The sequence below is a fragment of the Thunnus albacares genome, chromosome 16 (genome assembly GCF_914725855.1).
Source record: "Thunnus albacares chromosome 16, fThuAlb1.1, whole genome shotgun sequence".
Taxonomy (NCBI): Eukaryota; Metazoa; Chordata; class Actinopteri; order Scombriformes; family Scombridae; genus Thunnus; species Thunnus albacares.
The window spans coordinates 8555052-8576048 of record NC_058121.1 but is presented as its reverse complement, the minus strand read 5'-3'; the positions used below and the strand labels follow the sequence as shown (position 1 = coordinate 8576048).

Here is a 20997-nt window from a genome sequence, read left to right as displayed (position 1 = left end):
TTTATTTTGTGCTAGATGAGTGATTAACAAAGAAAAAAAGCATCATAAATCGTCTCATACCGGGCCCAGCCACCTGGGCCTGGTATGAGATGGTCCCATCATGCAGAGCTATCTTTTGGTTTTAGAAAATGACACATGATAGAAGATAGATAAATAATGCAAAGCAGTTAGTAAATAAAATAAGTAAATTAAAATTAAATTAATTAATTTATAAATTAAATAATTAAGAAGAAGTACTAGAGAGAGAGAGGAAAAAAAAGAAAAGAAAGAGGAAACAGTTAAATAAATGGGTTGTTGAGTGCATTTTATGGCCTGAAAGTGCAGGTGTGTTGTTGTGCGTGTTGTCTGGTAGTAACCAGTGCATATATTTTGATGCTATGTGGAATGCACATTTACATACACACACAGTAGTTGTGTGTGCCATGGGGCTAGAAAGACTGTCAATACAGAGGCTCCTTCACTTGCATCTGACAAGCTTATGTGTCAGCAGGCAGAGACCCTACAGCTGCCACATTGGCACATTCTGCACTGAGCGTGTCCGTTCTTAGAGCCTTATTCAGTGCCACTATGTTAAGTAAGGGGGGACACACTGTGTGTGTCCTTTAGGTCTGTGTTCACTTGTGATGAGGATAACAGGTCTGTGTTGGGCAAGTTGTTGACATAATCTTGTTTCAGCAGGGTGTCAAGTCGTCTAGGCTAGGCTCCTCAACTAACACATCCCTGTTACAGGGTGAAGCTTATGTGAACCAAAATGAAACTAAAACATTAAAAACAAAACAAAGAAAAATCTTAAGAATCATGATGAAAACGTCAATAGAGTGAAACAGAAATGATATAACCATAATTTGTAAGATCTAAGTAAGGCTGGACAGATATAGCAGAGGTTGGAAATGCTCCAGAATTAGGACAGATTAGGGCAACAGAAACAAACATAATACAGATAAATAGGAGACACTAAGATTTTATAAATTACTAATTCAGTCAGAGAATTGACCATTTATAGCAAATGAATATGCTGTTAGATTTGGCAGAAAAAGGCTCAGCTTTTGAGGGAGCTTTTAAAGAATTCAAGCAGGAAGGAGAAGTCTGCTGGGAGAGCTAATCCCCCTTTAACAAACATAGTTAAAACAACAACACCAAGAAATGTAGCACATTAGGAGGAGGTTGGGCCAGTGAATGAGCTACAGCAGCAAACAGGTAACAGTAATAGTGAGAAGTGTGAGGTTATTATGGCCACGCTTCATACCTGTATGAATATGATTGGCTGTTATTAGTCAGCTGATAGTCACACAGACGTGAATGAGCCAGTGATTGTGAAACATGAATGAAACAGCTGATACCAATGAGGTAATACAAGCATGACTTCAGCGCTCTACCTGAATTAATACTATGCTTCTTTTTTAATTATTAAAAAAATGATTTAATTCATACTGTATGCATACTTAAGCCGAACATTTCTTTCCGTTTTGCATTTGTAATGTTGAATTTTCACATTTTTCTGAAACTGCCCTTTAATAATTATGAGATAATTTCATGGCCAGGTCTCATGTGTAAGAAAAATACTTGACTTACTTGATTTTAAAACAATGTCTTTAACATTAAGTTGTGTAAACAAAGTGTAAATAAATAATGGTTTGGCCTGGTCCCAAGATCTTGAAGCATGTTTTGAAGGTGAGAAACAGTATTGAGTGTGCAGGAAGGACAAAATTGCATATAGTGTACACAGTTTATGCGGAATTAAATAAATCATGTAACATTCAATCAATCACAGTATATGCTCATGCCCTTCCTTGTCTGAAATGTAGCCAGCACTGTGCTTTTCCTTCAGGGTAATAATGAAATCTCTCAGGCGATAGCAGTGAATTTGAAAAGATTATCTGGGCAGGAACTTAGTCTCTCCTTGATGTCTCTATTTGAGTGTCTACAGCACTGTGATACCTCCGAAGGTTGAGCTGGTGTCCTCCCTATGATACACAGTGGCCATTACAACAAATTATGTCCCTTGGGTCCTAACCATCCAAGCCACCCTGTACTTAGAGAGTGTAGTACTGTATGCTCAAATCAACCTATGTGAGTGTGTTTAAGTACATGCTTTAAGTAAGAGGGACAGATTTGGGTAATAGTCTGCACTCCTGTCAAAGTGGATTTAACATCCTCCTGATTTGCATGCACCTGCTTATTACAGTATTGCAGTAAGTAGGTGACTAAGCTGTCAAAACCTTACTTCAGTATTCTGTAGACTGCATTCAGTGTTACACATCCCATATATTATCACTGATACTACCCAGCATACTGTGGGTAGAAATTATATGCATTAGTTTATTGGGTTTTCAAACTTATAGTTAAAAATGTCAAAAGAACAAGAGATTGTTCTGCCACTGCTTACAGGTCAGTGATTTTTATCCTAGATAATGTTTTGCATCTGCTACACAGGCTTACAAAATCCCTTTCTGCAGTGAGAAGACACAATATCCCAAGGTTATTTTTGTACAAAGTATTCTTAGTGTTTAGGAACTAATGATGGTTTAAAGTAGCTTGCCTGTCAAGCTGCCTCAGAGGCACAGCTGAACATGTTTTTTCAGGTGTAGCATCAAATGAGCACAGAAATAAGGTAATTCTAATGAGCTAGCGCAATGCTTCCATGAGTGATGGCTACCTTGTTAACCACAGCCCCAGACGATCAATGGTTGTGCATTAGGAGGAAAATGATTCTTTTTACTTTATTGCTGTCTTTAAGCCTGATTAATTTAGTTTCCAGACAATTGCTACATTTTATTCCACTCATGTGGGAGAGGAAGAATGTATGCATAGCAGATTAGTGTGCGTGATGGTTTTACTGATAGGTCTTTGAAGGAAGACATAAGCAGTCCGGCTAATTTTCATGTTACCTTCCCAAGTTGGGCAGGGTTGGAAAGTCTCTTTTTTAAGAGGATGAAACACAAAAATGGTGTCTATATCAACACATTAGTAAACTGAATGGCCATCATTTATGTTCCCACTGTGCTATTGCATACTGAAATATAGCGCTCCTAGATGTGGCATTAAGCCATCCTGCCCAAATGAAGTTCAATTGTTTTGGATTCAAAGGAGATTTCTAGCAGCATATGGTCTAAATACTTCAGATCCCTTTTCATCTTGACTACAGAAACGTTTGGGGAAAACATCTGAGTAAAATATACTAGATTAATGACAGTGGAAAGCAGTGGGTGGTATTAATAGCACCACCACCTCCAATAGAGGGGGAAAATGGTTGTTATTTTCATAGTGCCGTATGGCGTCTATTCCTTCACCTGTCTGTCCTGCTGAGGCAGGTCATCAAGTCAGAGAGGATATTGGGTGTTAAAGGAAAGACTGAAGGGACAAAGGGCTGACAGATCAGATAGCGAAAACAATGGTAGAGAAACTGAAAAAATGGGGTATCAGTCACTCTGCTTTCTGTTAGAACAGGCAAGCTGAATGATTGGGTAAAGTGAGTAGAGCATTAGGGACAGCCCTGTGCCTGGGGTTGTTGTTTCAAGAGCTAAGGCTGCCCTGTTCAGTGGGACAACTGCTACATCTGCACCACACATGGACACAGTGTTGTTTCTACTAGATGCCTGATCAATATGGTGCAGCATGTGACACATTATTGTCATAAATCGCCATCTCGAGGAAACGGAAACCACAGTGTGTCTGTGAGGGGCATTGATTTAGAGCACATGAATAATTTGACTTGTCAATATTAATCACTGATCAATCTCAATAAAATCAGGTGAGTTCAACTGTAAACAGAGTATTCAGTTTGATGATCAAAGATATTAAAGGTAATTAATCACTTTAGCGTTATACTGGATGTACCCTACCATGACTTCGATCACATCAAAATCTAATTAAGTCCAACTGTTTTTCAGTATATGAGCACTTGGTTATGTGTTGATAATTGTAGCTGTACACCACACTGTGTACAGTAATAAACACACAATCACTTAATGAGTATGTCAATCCTGAAGCTGCAATGTGAAGAACAGTAACTGTTTACAATTATTAGAATATAAATACTAACAGCTATTTATGCTAATGTCAGGGCTGTGATCATTTCAATATTTGTTTTAATATTGATTATTTCTGCACTTTTTGATCACAAGCTCCTTAGAACTGGATTTAAGGTACAGTATGTCAAAACAAATGCTTTGCTCCTTTGGCTGACAGTCAAAGCTCATTTACAGTAAGAGCTCATGTGTTTTTTGTATAAGTAGTGATACTGTGTCACTGTGCTCATTTTAAAGTTACAGCCATGGCCTCAGGGGTTTTATTGGCAGCCTTAGCTGTGCAAGAATGAAAATATACCAACTGCATCATCGCCAAGAGTGTGATGGAAATTTTAATAATCTTTTTCTGAAAATTCTTGAATTAAGTATGCCTGTGTTTTGATTTGCAATTTGACTGCTATTCTTAAAGGATGTTTTACCTTTCCCATCCAACTGGTTTAATGATCCTGCAGATGTGAAATAGTATTAGAGTTTCTTAGAACTCAAATGCTAGAGCTCTTTTGAAATGTGCTGATGAATCTCACCCAGTGCCCCAGATTAATTTTCTTCCAATCCAAACTTTTAAAAGTTATATAGTTGTTAAAATGCTGACATATGACATTTCATAAACATGTTTAGAATGTAATTAATGTTGTGTGACTTAAAAAATACAATGCAACATATTTAAGTGATTGGTTTTGTAGTGTAGTATGGAAATATTCAGTTGAAATATTCAAATAAGTAATTTGTCAGACTGCTAAATTATTTATAGTGAATGCACAGTTGGATTGAATTCACCTGTACAGATCTTGGTGTTATCTTTAATCCAGAGCTCAACTTTGACAGTCACCAAGGTATTTGGACGTCTGGTGGAAACTGGTGTAAATACAGGGAAAACATACATATACATACATAAGCCTTGCTGCTCTGGTCCTGCTTATAACCCACAGCACCACTGATTTATATCTCATGACAAATTCCCTCACAGGATGCAGTGCTCCTTGTTATTACCACCCACTAGTTGAAAGAGTACAGATGGGACAGAGCCTTCACTTACACTCCCCCACGCACTTCCAGCCAGCGTCAGGCTAATGAACAGTGGTTACCCAGTTTTTGTGTTTATTCCAGACAAACTGTTGCTGCTATCAGAAGTGTAAAGCCCACTGCTCTCAGCTGACAAAAGGTGTTTAGAATGGCAAATGGAACAGCTTTAATGAACTGGGGCTAGCTTGAATCATTGTCATATTACATGACAATATTGTATATTGTAACTTAAAATCTACTTTTTACTTTTCTTTTTCTCTTCTCCCTGGTAGTCTTTAATATCTGATCTGTTCGACTCACTGTGTCTTTTCCATATGCTCTTTCCTGTGTGTGTGCTAGTGATGTACTAGAATGCATTGCATTTACGGTTCTCAATGACAAACTTTTTTTTACATACAGTACCAGTCAAAAGTTTGGACACAGTTTCTCACTCTAGTGAATGAGAAGGTGTGTCCAAACTTTTAACTGGTACTGTATATATAATCCTGCCTTAATTTATATCTCATGAATGTGAGAAATCAGTTGTACCCTTAACTTAGAAATGACTAATTTAATCAGGCAACATGAAAAAATGTCACATTTGAAAACATGTCAACAATTGTTGTGTTTAAAATCAAAGGGTCCAACAGTTGTCGCATAGATCTGTACTTTAAGCGGATCTGCTTTCAGGCAGTTCAGCCTTTTGTCAGTTTATATCTGTTAAGTATTTGAATGAGGGTGTATGTGTTAATATTATTATATGTGTGTTATAATAGCAGAGACTTTTGGCATCTTTATCACACATCATTTATCACCTTCATCACACATTTCAGCTGTCGATATATAAGTGTGTGAAACATACACACTGAATAAATACTGTTTACTGTATGTTTAATTCCTGCTTTGTAAAAAAAGCTGCCTTTGTAGACATGCCCTTGAGTTACACAGATATTAAGATTTATCTTGGATTGTTGTATTGTAACATATAGTGTTCTAGTTTTATTAATATATTGTATTGTGTGATTAGAACATATATTGTGTAATTGAAATGCCTGTAACTAATGCATATCAGAAAAGCAGATCAAGACAATCATACAGGCATGTGGTTGACAACAGTTTCAATTAAAGTCTGAGATAAAACCATCAATCAGCTTCAGAGCCAAAGACACAATTCAGAATTATTAACTGTGCCATAAGAAACTAACAAATCACCCCCAACTGCAAGAATTCAATACTAACAAGGAACAACAGAGTGTTTATAGCCAATGGCCAATATCCAAAATATTTAGTCCATGACTGCACTTGCAAAATTTCTATATGCTTTTCCCTCCCATTAGATTTTGTATTTCGTACATTTTTGTACATTTTTAAAGACATATTGACTCACATAAATCTAAAAACATTTCATGTTTTATCTCTTAGCATGTATTTTGTATTAAGTACAATATACCTTTCTATTTATATTAAATATGTGTGATTCAAGTATTGTAAAAAGGCTGTTGATTTGTAAAAGATGTTATCACTAAAGTACATTGACATATGTCTATTGGCTGACTGATTGGCACTTACACTAGCCATGCTTCTTTTAGAGCCGACATTGTTACCATTTAGTTGGAGTATCCAACTGCTTATCTGATTTTCACATTTACAAAGCTAACAATAAACTAGGAATAATTAAAATTCCTGCAGAAAATAGAGGTGTGCATGCTTTCCAGCAAGTGTTATCTACATGATAAACACCTTACTGAGGTCCTGCAGCTAACAGCCTGCAACAACTGCCATTATTATGGGCAGAAAATATGTGTACATGCCTTTGGACATTTGGAGTTTGGACAATTAAATAAAATGGTAGAATGTGAATGTTGTGCACTAACTGGCAAATAGACAGTGATTTTGGACACAGCACATGACTGACCAAAAGAAAGACTACGTCTTAATGTTTCAGAACCATGGAGAGAGACAGAGACTAACTCTAAATGTTTCAGAACCATGGAGAGAGCACAGTGAGGCAGCTTCTTTGTGGCCCTCCAGGGGCCCCATGCAGGAACGACAGAAATTATGAGAAAAATATTCAGAATTATTCTCCAGGCTGCTTGTTTCATTATTCCTGCCAAATACAAGGGAAATTAGTAATGAGTAAGGCTGATATACAGTAGTTTTTGTTGTAGTCCCTGAATGAAACTAAAACTATTGTTTTAAATAAAACGTCTCAAAAGCTGATCCAAAGTATTATAAGTATTTATTTTCAACCAGTTCTACTAGCTTAAAGTTTGTAAAATGTTCTAAACAATAAAGCAATGTAAATGCTTATGTAATGACTTAAGTGCCCTGTGTTACACTATTGTCCTTCTGGGAAAAGTAATAGGATTACAGTAACATGTTACCATGTAAAGCTTTACCCCCAACACTGCTCAAAAATTGTAAATCTATAGACATCATTGATTATCATATTCCACGATGGCTTTGGTTCAAGCCATATGTCAGCATGTCAAAAATGTTTTTTCTTAAGAGCGTTACCATAGTTGCAGATAGGAACTGAGCTTGGAGAAACCTTCTGTATCCTAATTCTCATGGGTAGAGTAAGGTTAAGCACTGAGCTTGTTTTATTTGAGAGCCCAGACTCAGAGGTGGAGCTTGGAACAGGGGATGTGAATTAGCTTAATTTTCTGTTTAGGGAGAAAGCAGCAAGAGCTTATCCGAATGCTGTCTGAAACAGTTCTCACACTCATTTGGCTAATTAGGCCCCATTGTACTTGCAAATAATTTCACTAGCACAGCCCACTGAACAAACCTGATATTTTGTCTCTTATAAAGGACAACCAACCCTCTGTTACATCTGTACTCCACCATTGTTTAACAAGTCACCACAGATACTCAAGTAATATCTTATGACCCTGTGGTTATTTGAATGCGTATGTTTTATTTAAAACAGGTTTGTTATCTCCCACAGGTACCCCAAGATGAATGGGGTGGATATCCAGGCGAAAAGGATGAGGAGATCCCGTGCCGGCGGATGCGGAGCAGTAGCTATGTCAAAGCTATGGGAGAGGTGGATGATGAAAGTGGTGATTCTGACAACAGCCCTAAGACCTCCCCACAGAAGGCCATTCGGCCTGATGCTCTCGTCCTCAAATCAGCCATGCAGAGACCCCATTTTGACTCCCAAAGGTAGGTCTGGCTGCCCAACATTTATGCATTCACACAGACACACACAATTATGATGGCAGAGCCGTCATCCAGGGCACTGGCGCAGGTGCTAGCCTGCTCAAGCTACAAAACACAGAGCCTGAAACTTGTGAGTGACATCACCAATGCTGCATCAATATTAGCTGCAGTATAAATAATAACTTTCAGGGAAAGACTTGAATGTGAATTTGAGCTAAATATACAGTATGTGAGTTTCATGCACAACTGAATTGCACTGTAACTGTTGACTACATGCTGCTGTAAGTGTCTCTGAAACAAAAGCTCTTTTGCAAAAACATATCCAGTGTTTTAAGTAAGGGTTCCAGGGGAGAGCTTTCAAATTGTTTGTATGAATACTAAACCTTGCCTTCAATAACTGTTTTATTTACAACCTACTTCAAACAGTAATTCACAGCCTCTGCCTTTTGTTCCAATATAAATCTGAAACATCTAACACTGACTCACTGCTTTATCTACATGCCGTCCAAGTAAAACTGTTGTTTGCTGATGCTGCTTTTTGCTCAGCTGTCCCTGAGAGATTTGAAGTGGTTTTACATTATTTGTTGATTCCAAGTGAAGTTGCTTGGCAACAAAATAAGAGGAGCAGTTTTTGTTATTGTCCCGTACATCATTTAATGCATGCATGGACAACTGTATTAAGTTGTTACTGAGAGCTGGACTGTATTTACTTGTTGGCTTGTTTTATAATCAGATTAACTTGCTCTTGTGTGCTGTTGGCTAAGTATTCGATCCACTGACTGTTTCATGAGATCAGGTAAAACAGTGTTCTGCTGAGTGCCACAGTACCAATTGGGTTTTGTGTTTGTGACCTTTTTCGTCTGCTAGTTCAATATTTGCCCAACATCTTACCCAGGCAATGTGCCTCATCTTATCACAGTGTTGTTGACAAGTCTGTAGCAAAACTGTCACATTTATACAATGTCAGACTCAAGAGAGGAGGCTTAAATGTGTCTCGACTTACTGGATGGGGGAAAAGTTGATGCATGGAAGGACGTGCTAAATTTACTGACTATATGATCAGAAACCTCTGGTGGGAGAGATGTGTTTGATCAGTGATACACCAAAGTGTGGAACTCAGTTGAGTAGATTTCTTATATTTTTGGTTTGCATTAAAAAAGACAACCCTGAAAATACACATGGTTGCCAGTTTATTAGGCACACCTTGCTAAAACGAATGCAGTTTAATAGAACAGCCTTGCAATAAATCCCACTTTCATGAAGGTTACAATGTTAAGTTGTTGTTGAATCTGTTTTAGAGAGGTCTTGCACCAACTTTATGGTTGTTTGGAGACTGGATTTTGTAGTGCTGTTAAAGTGTATTGTGCTATCCTGAGAGGTGTTTCTAATATTTCACCTACCCTAATTAATTTAAACGGGGTAGACAGTATTTACTGATATTATTAATAATTGTTAATAAACAAGTAATGTGTTGTAAAAGTCTACACTGGTAAAGAAGTGTGTGAAACAAATGGGATTAATTATTCAGATGCCTTAAGTAGTCTTACAATATAAGAACTTAGACTGTAGATCAATGGCTCCTCAACTGTTAAAAAGAAAATTGACTCCTTGGGGTCCACTAACTTTACTTAATCATTTCCTAAACATCCATCTCTGGTAATAGGTGGGAAGCCATCTGTGTCAGACGGCTGATAAACCAGCACAACCTATCTAGTGTTTCATTGTGTATTTGTGACCCCAAGGACGCTATTGTCTTACCTTCACATTCCTACTAAGCTTATTATTGCTTAGCATGTTTTTACTCAGCGTATTGTTCTCTGTGGCTGTTTGTTTTCAGGCAGTGCAGCTTTCACAAAGCCAAATTCTGTGAACCTGGGGAGACGTCATGCATCCGTCATCCCTTCTGCCACTCAGTGTTCAGTGCTATTTTTGTTACTATCATCTCAGTGGGGCTCTGATCACTCCTGCTTTTGTCCACAAACAAATCAGCCCTCTAGCCTCTGGTGGAGAGTGTAATAATCTCTTATTATTGCAGCTTCTAGCTCTCATTGTTTCACTTATAAGAGCCAGAGACGAGCCATACACATGCTCTCTATAGTTTGTGGATGGAAGAGTTACTGTTGTCTCATAGGAGACTAGAAGCTAACCACTCAAGCCAATTAAAATTGTTCAATGTTGACTGAACAGTTAAGATTGTTTTGTGAAGAGATGAGTCATCCAAGTAGCTGATACTCATTTTGGAGAGAAATACTCAATCATGAATTATAACAAATAGAAGACAGCAGGCTATGCCCACAGATGATATCCAATAGATTCATTAAGTATCATCCAGTAATGTTCCATGTGTGGCTTTTGAACTATGCAATCGTGTCTATCCCTACCCCTTGTCCTTGTTCAGCCAGGGCTACCACTTGCAAACCACAAGAGATATGCGGCCCCACCCTAGTGTCACGCTGGACCCTGCCACCACCTTTCATCCCCCGCCCTTCCGCTCTCGCAACCAGAGCTACATGCGCGCTGTCAGCACCCTCAGTCAGGCTAGCTGCGTCAGCCAGGTGAGTCGCAAACACATACATCGCACGGAGGCAACACACGGATACAAGTGGAAGAGCTTATAATATAATGTTGTTCTGTATTAAGTAGCTGTATTTGTTTAGAGGCCATTACAGAGTCATAAAACACCTGCAGGGGTCCATATTGGAGGTCCACAGCTGATGGTGTTTTTGTAGTATAGCCTTGGCTGTCTCAACTGAGGTCAATAGGCAAAACTAATTTGTGCTGTTTTGGACATGGAACTGATACTTCAATTAATAGCCTACCTCTGAATCAGTTACAGACATAGTTTAATGTTGTGTACAGTTTGTTGTTTGAAGAGTTTCTTGCTTTGAAATAATGTGAAATTGTACATAATTGAGAGAGTGAGATATTAGTTTCATATCAGAGAGTGTGTATCCTGATTTGGCCCAAGGATAACTGGAATAGGCCACTCATACACGATTCATCACTCTCCTGTTGCATGCCAGCAAATTAGCTAGCTACCAACACCAAAAGCAGCAGTTTGTTTTGGTTAACTGAGCTGATATTTTTCAGACTGCAACTCATGTTTAGAAGTAGAAACTGGAGTTGGAGACAAAAAAAACCTTATTGTCTAACCTCACATCACACACCAATCTTTTCAAGTATCTTCCCTTTCATACCCTGCTATTAATCTATACAGTTGGATCAATTGAGCAAGTCTGTTTTGGACCTCCATGGTGGCACAAGACGTGGTTGCTACAGCAAGATTTGTGACACAGCCACAAAGCCTCTATATGGAGAAGCAGTAAGAAGAGAAAGAGAGATTTTGTCAAAAGAAGGGTTGTACAATCAGCATATTCCTGCAGATGCCATCACCCAGTTTAATAATTATAATTGAATTATAATTGAAAAAGTTCTAGTGTGAAATAATGATAAAGCCAAGCTCTGTAATATCATTTTGTATGTTAAACATTTAAGTAATGAGAAAAAGGCAAGATTATGTTCATGTCATATTATTCTGCTATACAGACTGTTGATTTAAGGCAATTAACTATATTTATTTTGTCTAAGTTAAGTATACATAAGTGTAAATCATTCAAATATTATTAAAACTACACAGTTTACGGTATTTGACTAGGATCTGTGAATAAGACAGGGCAGGATACGACAAGATAGAAAAGAATAGGTTAAATAGCTCCTTTTTACAGTGTCCTGATATTGTTGCATGATCTTGTCATCAACAAATTAATTCATCTAGTGTCAGAATCATTTTGAATATATGTCTAAGACACTTGCCAGAGCTACAAGATAAAGAATTTGAGACTGTAGTATGCTTTGCCTTTTTTCCATGTAGTAACTTGCAGTATACAGTACAGTACATCCTGGTTTTTGGGTTTGTGGTAAATTGAATGCTGTATAACAAAAAGTTTCTGATTGTTTTTTGTTGTGATCTACCCTATTTTTCATTTGATTTTGACATTTATTCAGTTTAAGGTCGGAATTGACAGTGGCATTTCCTTATGCTAACACTCCTTCATATTTGCTGTGCAAAGGGGAAGAATCAAAGTGAGAAAGAGAAAGGAAGAGGAAAAATTAAGGACTGCTATTCCTGTTTTTGTCTCTCAGGTGAGTGAGACTGAGATCAATGGCCAGTTTGAGTCAGTTTGCGAGTCCGTTTTTAGTGAAGTAGAATCCCAGGCCATGGAGGCCTTGGACCTGCCTGGTTCGTTCCGCACTCGAAGCCACAGTTACCTCCGTGCAATACAGGCTGGTTATTCCCAAGATGACGACTGCTTGCCTTCAATGACATCCTCCACTGTCACTTCAACTCTCAGATCCACAACAGGTAAAACAATCCCCCCCTAAATGAGAGAGGGCTTAGACTACATATCCTCATACATCCTATACATACGCACAATCTTGACATACCTACATATGTACAGTGGGGAACCCTTGAGCTTCAGAGATGCCGGGCTGAATGATTCCACTTATTTTCTTTGGAAGCTATGGTGTGCGTGTGTTTTTGCCTCTGCATACTCCCGATTGTTTAAATGGATTTGCTTGTGTTACTATGCACGACTCATGCATCATTAGCCAAGCTTCTGGTTGGTCACTTGTGGTGTTGCCACGCTGTAGACTAGATTAGGGGTGGGAGGGTCACATTTTAAACACTCAGATGGCAACACATGCCCATGGTACACAATATCATAACACAGCACAGCCACATTACATGGCATGCCTAAGAGGAACAGGTCCTACCCTGAGCATGTGAAACTGTGGTGTTATATATGTGTTGTGAGAAGCGTGTGAGTCTTAGGGAGGGGTGGAGAAAGTAACGGGCCAGGGGTAGGGGAGCGGTAGGTTGTCCACATATTTGTGCTGAGAGGATACACTTGACAAGCCTTCCGCCTGTCCTCCCCCTGCTCTGTTGCACCAATACATTAGCATATGCTTTTACCTTGTAATTGACCATATAAAATTTTAAAACACAATCTTGTAACCAATTTAAGGTAAGTCAACAAGCTCTAGAGAGTAGAACACACACATGTGCTGGTTGCACAAAGGAACTGTCTGTATTACTGATGATATATTCATAGATTTTGACAGTATAACCTTTGAATATTTGCAGTATTGTTGTATTGTGTTGCATGAAGCTTTTATGCAGCAGTTTCAGTCCAAATAACTAATTCATATTATGTATATGTTATTACAGGACTTCCTCAAGTTTCTTAATCAATTTCTCCTTCAACTGCAAGTTTCCAGTTGAGTGAACTTAATGGTTATATTTCATTGTTAGCTACAATTACTGTATGACAATGGACCCAAACTCTTATAACATTTTTTGAGATAGATATTCAGAAAAATTATGGGCTCTTGTATTGTTATTTGTACTACATGCTGCTTTTTTAATACAACATGCAAAGATTTCAAGGCTTTGAGCAACACAGTATTAGCAATATATCTCTAAAATTAACATTTCAGGTTCTTTGTGCAAGCAGAGCCTTTGCGGTAACTCCCTCACTAAGTGCATTTGGTGTTTGCCTGCAAGAGTAAAGCTATGAACCCTATTGAAACATTTTTCTTTAAATATGTGCATTTTTAAATATTATGACCTGGATTTTTATTGTTTTTTTTTTTTTTTTTACACTTTTCTGTCAATTTAATATTGGAGACATTTGCACTTTTACTTATTTTGTGGGCTTTGTTTTCTTGTTCAATCTGGACTTTTGTTTTTGGAATCCTCTCATCTTCAATTGGGTTTCCATCTACGATTTCTTCGATGTGACAGAAGCACTGAGGATAAAGGAGTGTTCTCCAATCCCACCGTCTTATTTGCTGAACTCTATTCATTTAGCTCTCTGCTCCAAATCTGTCAGCTCTATATGGGCTAAAACAAGCAGTCGCCTGTTCAATATGTTGTGAAGCTGTATTATGAAGATTGGCATAATGCATCAATTACAATATGTCAGACAAAGTTTTGGCAACTCAGAGGGAGGGTTCCCTGGATGGTGATTAGTTATATACAGTACTGGCACCTTCCATTCAAGCCATACTGTAATTATTTCTCCTTTTGTGTATTCTTTGCACTGTTCTGAGGGAATAGTGGCCTAAAAATTAAATAAAGTAAATTATCCTGGCTAAGAAAAACACTGATTCTTAGAATCATGTTTTTATGTTAGTACACAGAACTAGTTTAAAACTGAATTGTAAGCGGCTTATGAACCAAACCCCGTGTGAGGCTAGTGGGCCCTTGAGTGGGGAAGGGATCCCTTGATGCTCCATAGGGCAGATGAGCAGCAAACCCCTCTCCATTTGACCATCCATCTCTTGAAGGATAACCAGGGGGAAAGAACAACTGGAGGCATCAGTGATGATTGTTGCAGGTATTTTAATGTTGACACGCATACATATATCTATGTATATGTGTGTTTTTGCACTGCCTTCTCAGTAAAAAATAGATACATAGAGTTTATATATATATCTATATCTATATAGCTGGTAGAAGTATCTCGTTATGTTATCCTGAGCAGCAAACACGGTTACAAACAACTCACAATAACTCAGATGATTTGATTTCTTCTTAAAACCGTGATAACGCTGAATATTGATTACAGTGATGAACGTTATGCTGGCTTTTGTGAGTTGTTTACCATGTCTCTATTTTAAGTGTGCTTAGACCACCTTGTAAGTGTAAATGTATGAGAGATGTACTTCCCAAACTGCGGAATGTTTTCATATCGCAACCATAAAATAGTACTGAATGTTATCGCATTGCCACTGTCTCCAATCATCTGTGAGAGCAGCATTTGTCTGCTGTACATGTGTGAACTTTATTTTTTCTTTCCATGAAAATTTGACTTCTTGTAAAAGGCCACGTGTGGCTAAGTCTAACCCTTGGCATTGAGTCTGTCAGCTGTCTTTGACTGTGGGATTGCAGCCTCTCTCTGGTGCAGCCCTGAAGGGGGGAGAGACCCCTCCCCTCACCGGGTTACTTACTCTGCATGGTCTAATCAGCCACCTTGGACCTGATATGTTCAATAGGGTTCATATCTGCTTCTTGGCCCAGTGGGTTGTGAATCTCCTACTCCCTTTACATCTTTTCTTTTGCACAAAAATGGCACAAATTTAAGTCAATGAGAAACATTTTGATGTTTTGAGAAAAGGGTTCTCAGAAAATTGATTCATGATTTGATAATGATTTATGTATTTCATGTTTAATTCCACTCTTTACTGTGCTGTGCAGTGAAAAGATGGAAAGAAGCTTGATGTTCCTTGAGATGACTGAGAAGGCAGTGTAAAAACATTGTGAAAAGCCTACAGTATGTGAGTTTAATGGCTATCATAATTGTTTAAGTTAAGCTGAGGCACTTAAGAACCTATTTCAAAAAGATATTGCATATTATATACTGGCTCTGACAGGAATTAGCCCCATTACTTTGAGCTGACCCCCTAAGCTATATTGGATTTTTCAAAGAAAGCTATACTTGAACACCACAGAAACTTCAAGTGAAGATATAAAGGTTTGCAACTTCAAAACCTTTACTGATGATAAGAAACTGCCAAAAATATGTGACTATGAATGCCACCAACAATATATGTAGATATGGATAAAAATGGACAGAAAATGGACAGATGGTTTCTTAATATTTGTAATTTTGTGATTTTATGACACTACTCAGTTACCTCTTGGTTTTGTACAACTCAAGTCCAGGCGTATTCACATTTGAACAGCACAACAGTCCCTGATTCAACCATTAAATCTTGAATACCAAGTAGGGAATAATTGGGTCTGATCTTGTATATTTCTGGAATGACTTTCTACTCACATACTGTATGTTTTCCGTAGATATGTGTATTTTCTAGTTCAGAATCCAAATAAAATCACACTCCAGCTGTTCCTTTCACTTTGAATGTCCTTCTGTTTGCATATTCAAATCTTTCTTCCAGAGGGATATGATGTTGTGGATGGGACCTCTTTACTAAATGACGACATGATAGAGGATGATGACGGTGCCAGCTCCTCTGCCTATGTGGAGCTGGAGAGGCTGGAGAGAGAGACAGCGGCTGCTCGCAGCCAGCACAGTACTAGCTCCACCGTAACAGCCATCTCTGTCCCACCGGCATCCCCACCTTCATACAGGGTCCCCACTGCCTCACCCATAGCCTCTGAGCCACCGGTCCCTCAGGCCATTCAGGCCTTTAAGGAGTCTGCTAACATGGTTGCAGCATTCAACATGCAGTGGAAAGATGAAATCTCAGCAATGCGCTATGAGCTAGCAGAGCTGCGCAGAGATGTCTGTGGGGAATTGAAGACTTTCAACAGCAACTTCTTCAACTTTACTCAGTGCTACAACATGTGGACTTTGTGCCGGGAGCCTTGCAGCGACAGCACCACACAAACAGATGACAGGGTATCCATAGGAATTCAAGCAGGCTCAAGCTGGTCCGTTCGACAGAATACAGAGGACAAGTCAGTGATGTGCCAACCAGAACCGGCACCCTTCAGCATCATGGATTTGATGGACCCACCCCGAATTGAGATTATAGAGGGCACCCCAGAGAGCACGCCAGAGGGTTCAGGCAGCCCTGCTAGCCCACTTCCAATAGAAGACTTCCCATGGGAGATAAACAAAACTAAAAAGATCCATAAGCAGCAGGACACAGGTGGCCACACAGGTGGTCACAGAAGCGCCAGTCTAGAACTGTGGAGCAGAAAGTACACCAGTGGGCCCATGTCATATCTGTCTATGTCATTCTAATCATTCCCATTCTACATATACAGTAAAATGAGATGAGGAGGCCAGGGTGAAAACCTTACAATTACCAAGAAAGGCAGGGCAGTGCTGTTGTTAGATGTCCCTTTACTCTATGCAGACACAGAGTCTGTCATCTCTTGAACAGGTTACAATGTTGTTCAAGCAATCTTTTAACAAGTGTCTTGCTTAGCCATGGAATAAAAAATAACAATTTTGTTTTACATCAGAATGAGGTGACATAAGAATGTGAGAGAGAGTGTGGCTGATGTTCAGATCCTCAAGTGCCAACAAGTGCAGCATCATCTTTACTCTGCTGTCTTAAATACCCAACCTTCAGAGAAAAGGTCAAATCAAGTAAAAATAATTGGAAATCTAAGGGTAATTTAATGATAAAATTTAAAAATCAGCCCTTGCAAGGTGAAGCATAAGTTGGTCTGTCTCTGCACATGAATTTGAATAGCTCATGTTCATTCCAGTTTCTCTTCATGTAGAAACATTCTCTTAAGCACCTGAGTATACTGAAAATATACTGTGAATAACTTTATAAACCCTAGTTTTTTAATGAATGCATCAAAGATGAATACATTATTTATGAATATATTAATATATCATTCAATTTTTAGTTATTCTAATCAAAGCATTCCTTTGCCATGGCCTTTGTTTCATCCATTTTGTAGCCAGTTCCAGATGAAATGGGCGTTTTTTTCACTGGGGAGCTGGTGAGCCACATAACATTAAGTACTAACTGTAATGATTTAATAAACAGCAGAGATTGATGACAACAAGCTGTAACAACCCCTATAAAAATTTTTGTAAAAGCCTAATCCTCTGGAATACTTTATGGATGACACTGTCTCATGGCTTTGCGGATTTAGTCCCTGGCTAAAAATGTTCACGATGAATCATTTGTAACTGACTTCAAAGTCTAACAGCATGTGGAGAGGAAAACAGCAAGAGATGGTTTACAATGATCATTTAGTATGAATGTATTGGCTTCAGTTTATTCCAGCACAAACTGCATTCATGTTCGAACTATGTATATGTATATAAATGTACCATTTTGTATATAGAGAAACTTATATTCAATACTTGTACTGTTTGCAGTTATAAACATACTGTGTTCTGACAGCGCTGAGAGGGGTTTTAGTAGTAACTGTGGTTCTAAACCAAACACAGCACTTTTTTCCAGTCTTCTAGGTCTGTCTCCATTTTTTCATCATGTTCATCACCCGACTGTGCATCACATAAGGAAGTTGGTAGTGCCAGTGTTTTGCCTTTTGTTTTTCTTGCAGTGGTGGCTACAGGTTCTTAAATGTTTGCTTAATGGTCTCAACTATCCCTTTGTTTTTATTTTCAGAAGAAATGGTCAAATTCTGAACTGGATTTGTTGTTTTGGTAAATTGTGTTATGAGATATGGACTTCCATATTTTATGGAATTCCACTCTATTCACCTAATTTAAATGCCACATATCTTTAGTAATGGGGGATTTTTTCTTGCTGGGATGGTTCATCACTGCTGAAAGATAACAGAAAAACATTGGTCCCTATACGTAGACAATCAGAGCCACTGAGGGCCTCTACCTCTCTGACATGTCCCCAGAGGTGCAGTATGGTACCAGTGAATGTACTAACACCGCCTCACTAGTGATGGCTTAGCTGGGCTCCTGTCAAACCTTAATGGGTGGGAGCCCTCAATCATCCGCTATATTTGGCCAATTACTCATTTTGTCTGTTACTACTTTTGTTGTAAAAATAATAGTTGCTCACTAGACACTGCCATTCCCCTAAACCACTCATCCGTTCCATTGTCCCATTGTACCAACACGGTGTACCAAAGGTAATATTGAGGCCCATGGAACTGAGGCCAACAACAAACATCTCCAAGTTTGACAACACTTATCTCTGGATGATCACTGCAGCACAGGACCATGGGAAGCTTGTATGTATCAGACCCCTGACTGAAATGTGAACCTTTCAAAAGGACTTAATAAAGGAGAGGCAACATCTCTCACTTTATAAAGAGAGTGGATCTTTTTCCCCCTTTGCACGACCAAATGACAATACTTGCAGAAAAAGTGGCATGGTTGTACCAGAGGTAATATCAAAATTAAAGTTGTAGCCACAAAAGAAAAAAGGCAGACATTTCCCTTTGAGTCATTGCAGTAGCTACACCCTACACACCTGTTACAGTAACTCATTAAACCTGAGCTTAAATGCTTACTAGTCTAAGGATTAATTTGCCTTGAAAATCCAATATATGTGTTACAGAGGAACACTACATCAAGGCATGTTTTGCTGGTAATTTTTGGCAGCAACTCCATAACTCTGAACTTGAGGGTTTGGTACAAAGAGTAGTTAGGTCAGGAATAAGTTTAAATTCATTGCTGTCATTCTCAACATTTGCAATACAGAATATACATTTCAAAAAGATCCTAACCTATTTCTTCTTGTTATAAATCCAAACAAAAATGTTGAGTTTTTTATTACAGATCAGCCTAAAGCTGGGTTAGCATAAATCATAAATGATTTCAGTGAAGGCATATGACTGTGACAACATTTAGCCTATAATCGTTTTAATATATAAATACATATACAGTATATATGAAAAAAAAACTTTGGAAAGGCTTGTATTCATATTTTTTGCTTTTTGAATGACTACATAAGAGAGGATTGCAGTGGCATTCCTTACTTACATATTTTCCCATTGTTTGGGGAATGCAAACTAATTTAAAGGTGCTGAAGACTGGCCAATCATGATGTCTCCAATCTACATTCATTCATTCTATGCAAGTGCTTTGTTCTTTGTTATTTTTATGTCATCTAAATATTTGCAGTTATAGAAAGTAGGTGTTAATGTTATGCCTTCGTGCAAGTCATCAATGCTGGAAATGGAATGGTGTTTTCAGAAAATATTGGTGGCACTTTTATTTATTTAGTTATTTTTGCATGAGCCACGGGCAACGTCAAAGGTTGTTTTAGTGTTGCCTTAGTTGTTTCCTACACATTACCCAATTTTAGTCTACTATTTCAGTAGTAGACTAAAAACAGTTTGTTGGTGAGATTCCTAAGATTCCTGCTTCGTAGCATCAATGTGCTTTGTGACATATGCAAGAGAAATTAACAATCATAAGTGCATCACACACTGATAAATTTATTTACTGACTATGGCAACATTTGAAAACAAAGCCTGTGATATTATAATTGGAAATGCTGTACAAATGCTTAACATTCTTCTAATGCATATCCAATTTAACTCCAAATCTTGGTGAATGATTGATGCCAGGGAACTCACCCATCACTATAAATAAATTGAATCCAGTGTTTCATTAACAATGTCATCATTTAGCCCAAAGAAATTACCCTTCCCTTAAAATAAGTTGAAATGTAGCAAAAATACAGATATTGATCTTAATCTTATTTTAAAAAATACACAAAAGATATATATATTTAACAAAGACTGGAGGAGAAATAGACAAAGGGTATTTACAATTATTTTGTAACCATGCATCCATATTTTGTGTAATGAAATATATAATTATTTGTAAGAAAATCTGAATTGTCTATCTAATATATGTTATGTAGTCATTTACCCCATGGGTTTTTGTTTGCATTTTGTTGTCATCCAGAGATCTGAAGAAATAACTGTGCCAACTCTGTGACGTCCAGTTATTTGGACAAAGGTTTTTGGATGGAATCTGATCTCACCTGAACCTGTAATACTGCTTGAATATAAATCCTTTTTTATCCCTGTGTGCTCTTCCTGCATTTATTCAAGGTTTCTTGGAGAAAACATGCTTCTCTGTTTTGCATCAACCATGTTGCAATTTTCAGGGATCTCAGACTGCATTGTTAAGTGAATCAGATTTTGTCAAACTTAAAAAGCATCCTTTTGAATAACATAGTTGAGCCTGTATTTGTTAGCTTATGCTTATTTTGTTAAAAGAATGAAACAAGTATGTGATACTTTTGTTTTCTTTTTTTTTTGCTTATTGTGGTGTTACTTGTGAATTTTCATTTACAACTTTTA

General features: G+C 38.0%; 3 protein-coding genes across 5 annotated transcripts in view; 2 read left to right on the top strand and 1 right to left on the bottom strand.

The window, feature by feature from the left end:
* LOC122965628 (disks large-associated protein 2-like) overlaps positions 1-10813 on the top strand; it is a 19823-nt gene extending 9010 nt beyond the window's left edge. Inside the window, exons 2-3 of the mRNA XM_044329783.1 lie at positions 7981-8198; positions 10594-10813. Of these exons, the coding sequence (XP_044185718.1) occupies positions 7981-8198; positions 10594-10813 (438 nt within the window). The remainder of the gene's footprint in view (positions 1-7980; positions 8199-10593) is intronic.
* LOC122999687 (cytospin-A-like) overlaps positions 1-20997 on the bottom strand; it is a 93491-nt gene that overhangs the window by 65165 nt on the left and 7329 nt on the right. The window lies entirely within an intron of this gene.
* On the top strand, positions 10814-20997 carry LOC122999691. Its single transcript, XM_044376826.1, has 2 exons — positions 10814-12558; positions 16161-20997. Exons 1-2 carry the CDS (start codon positions 12414-12416, stop codon positions 16970-16972), a joined length of 957 nt encoding a protein of 318 aa, XP_044232761.1. The 5' UTR covers positions 10814-12413; the 3' UTR covers positions 16973-20997.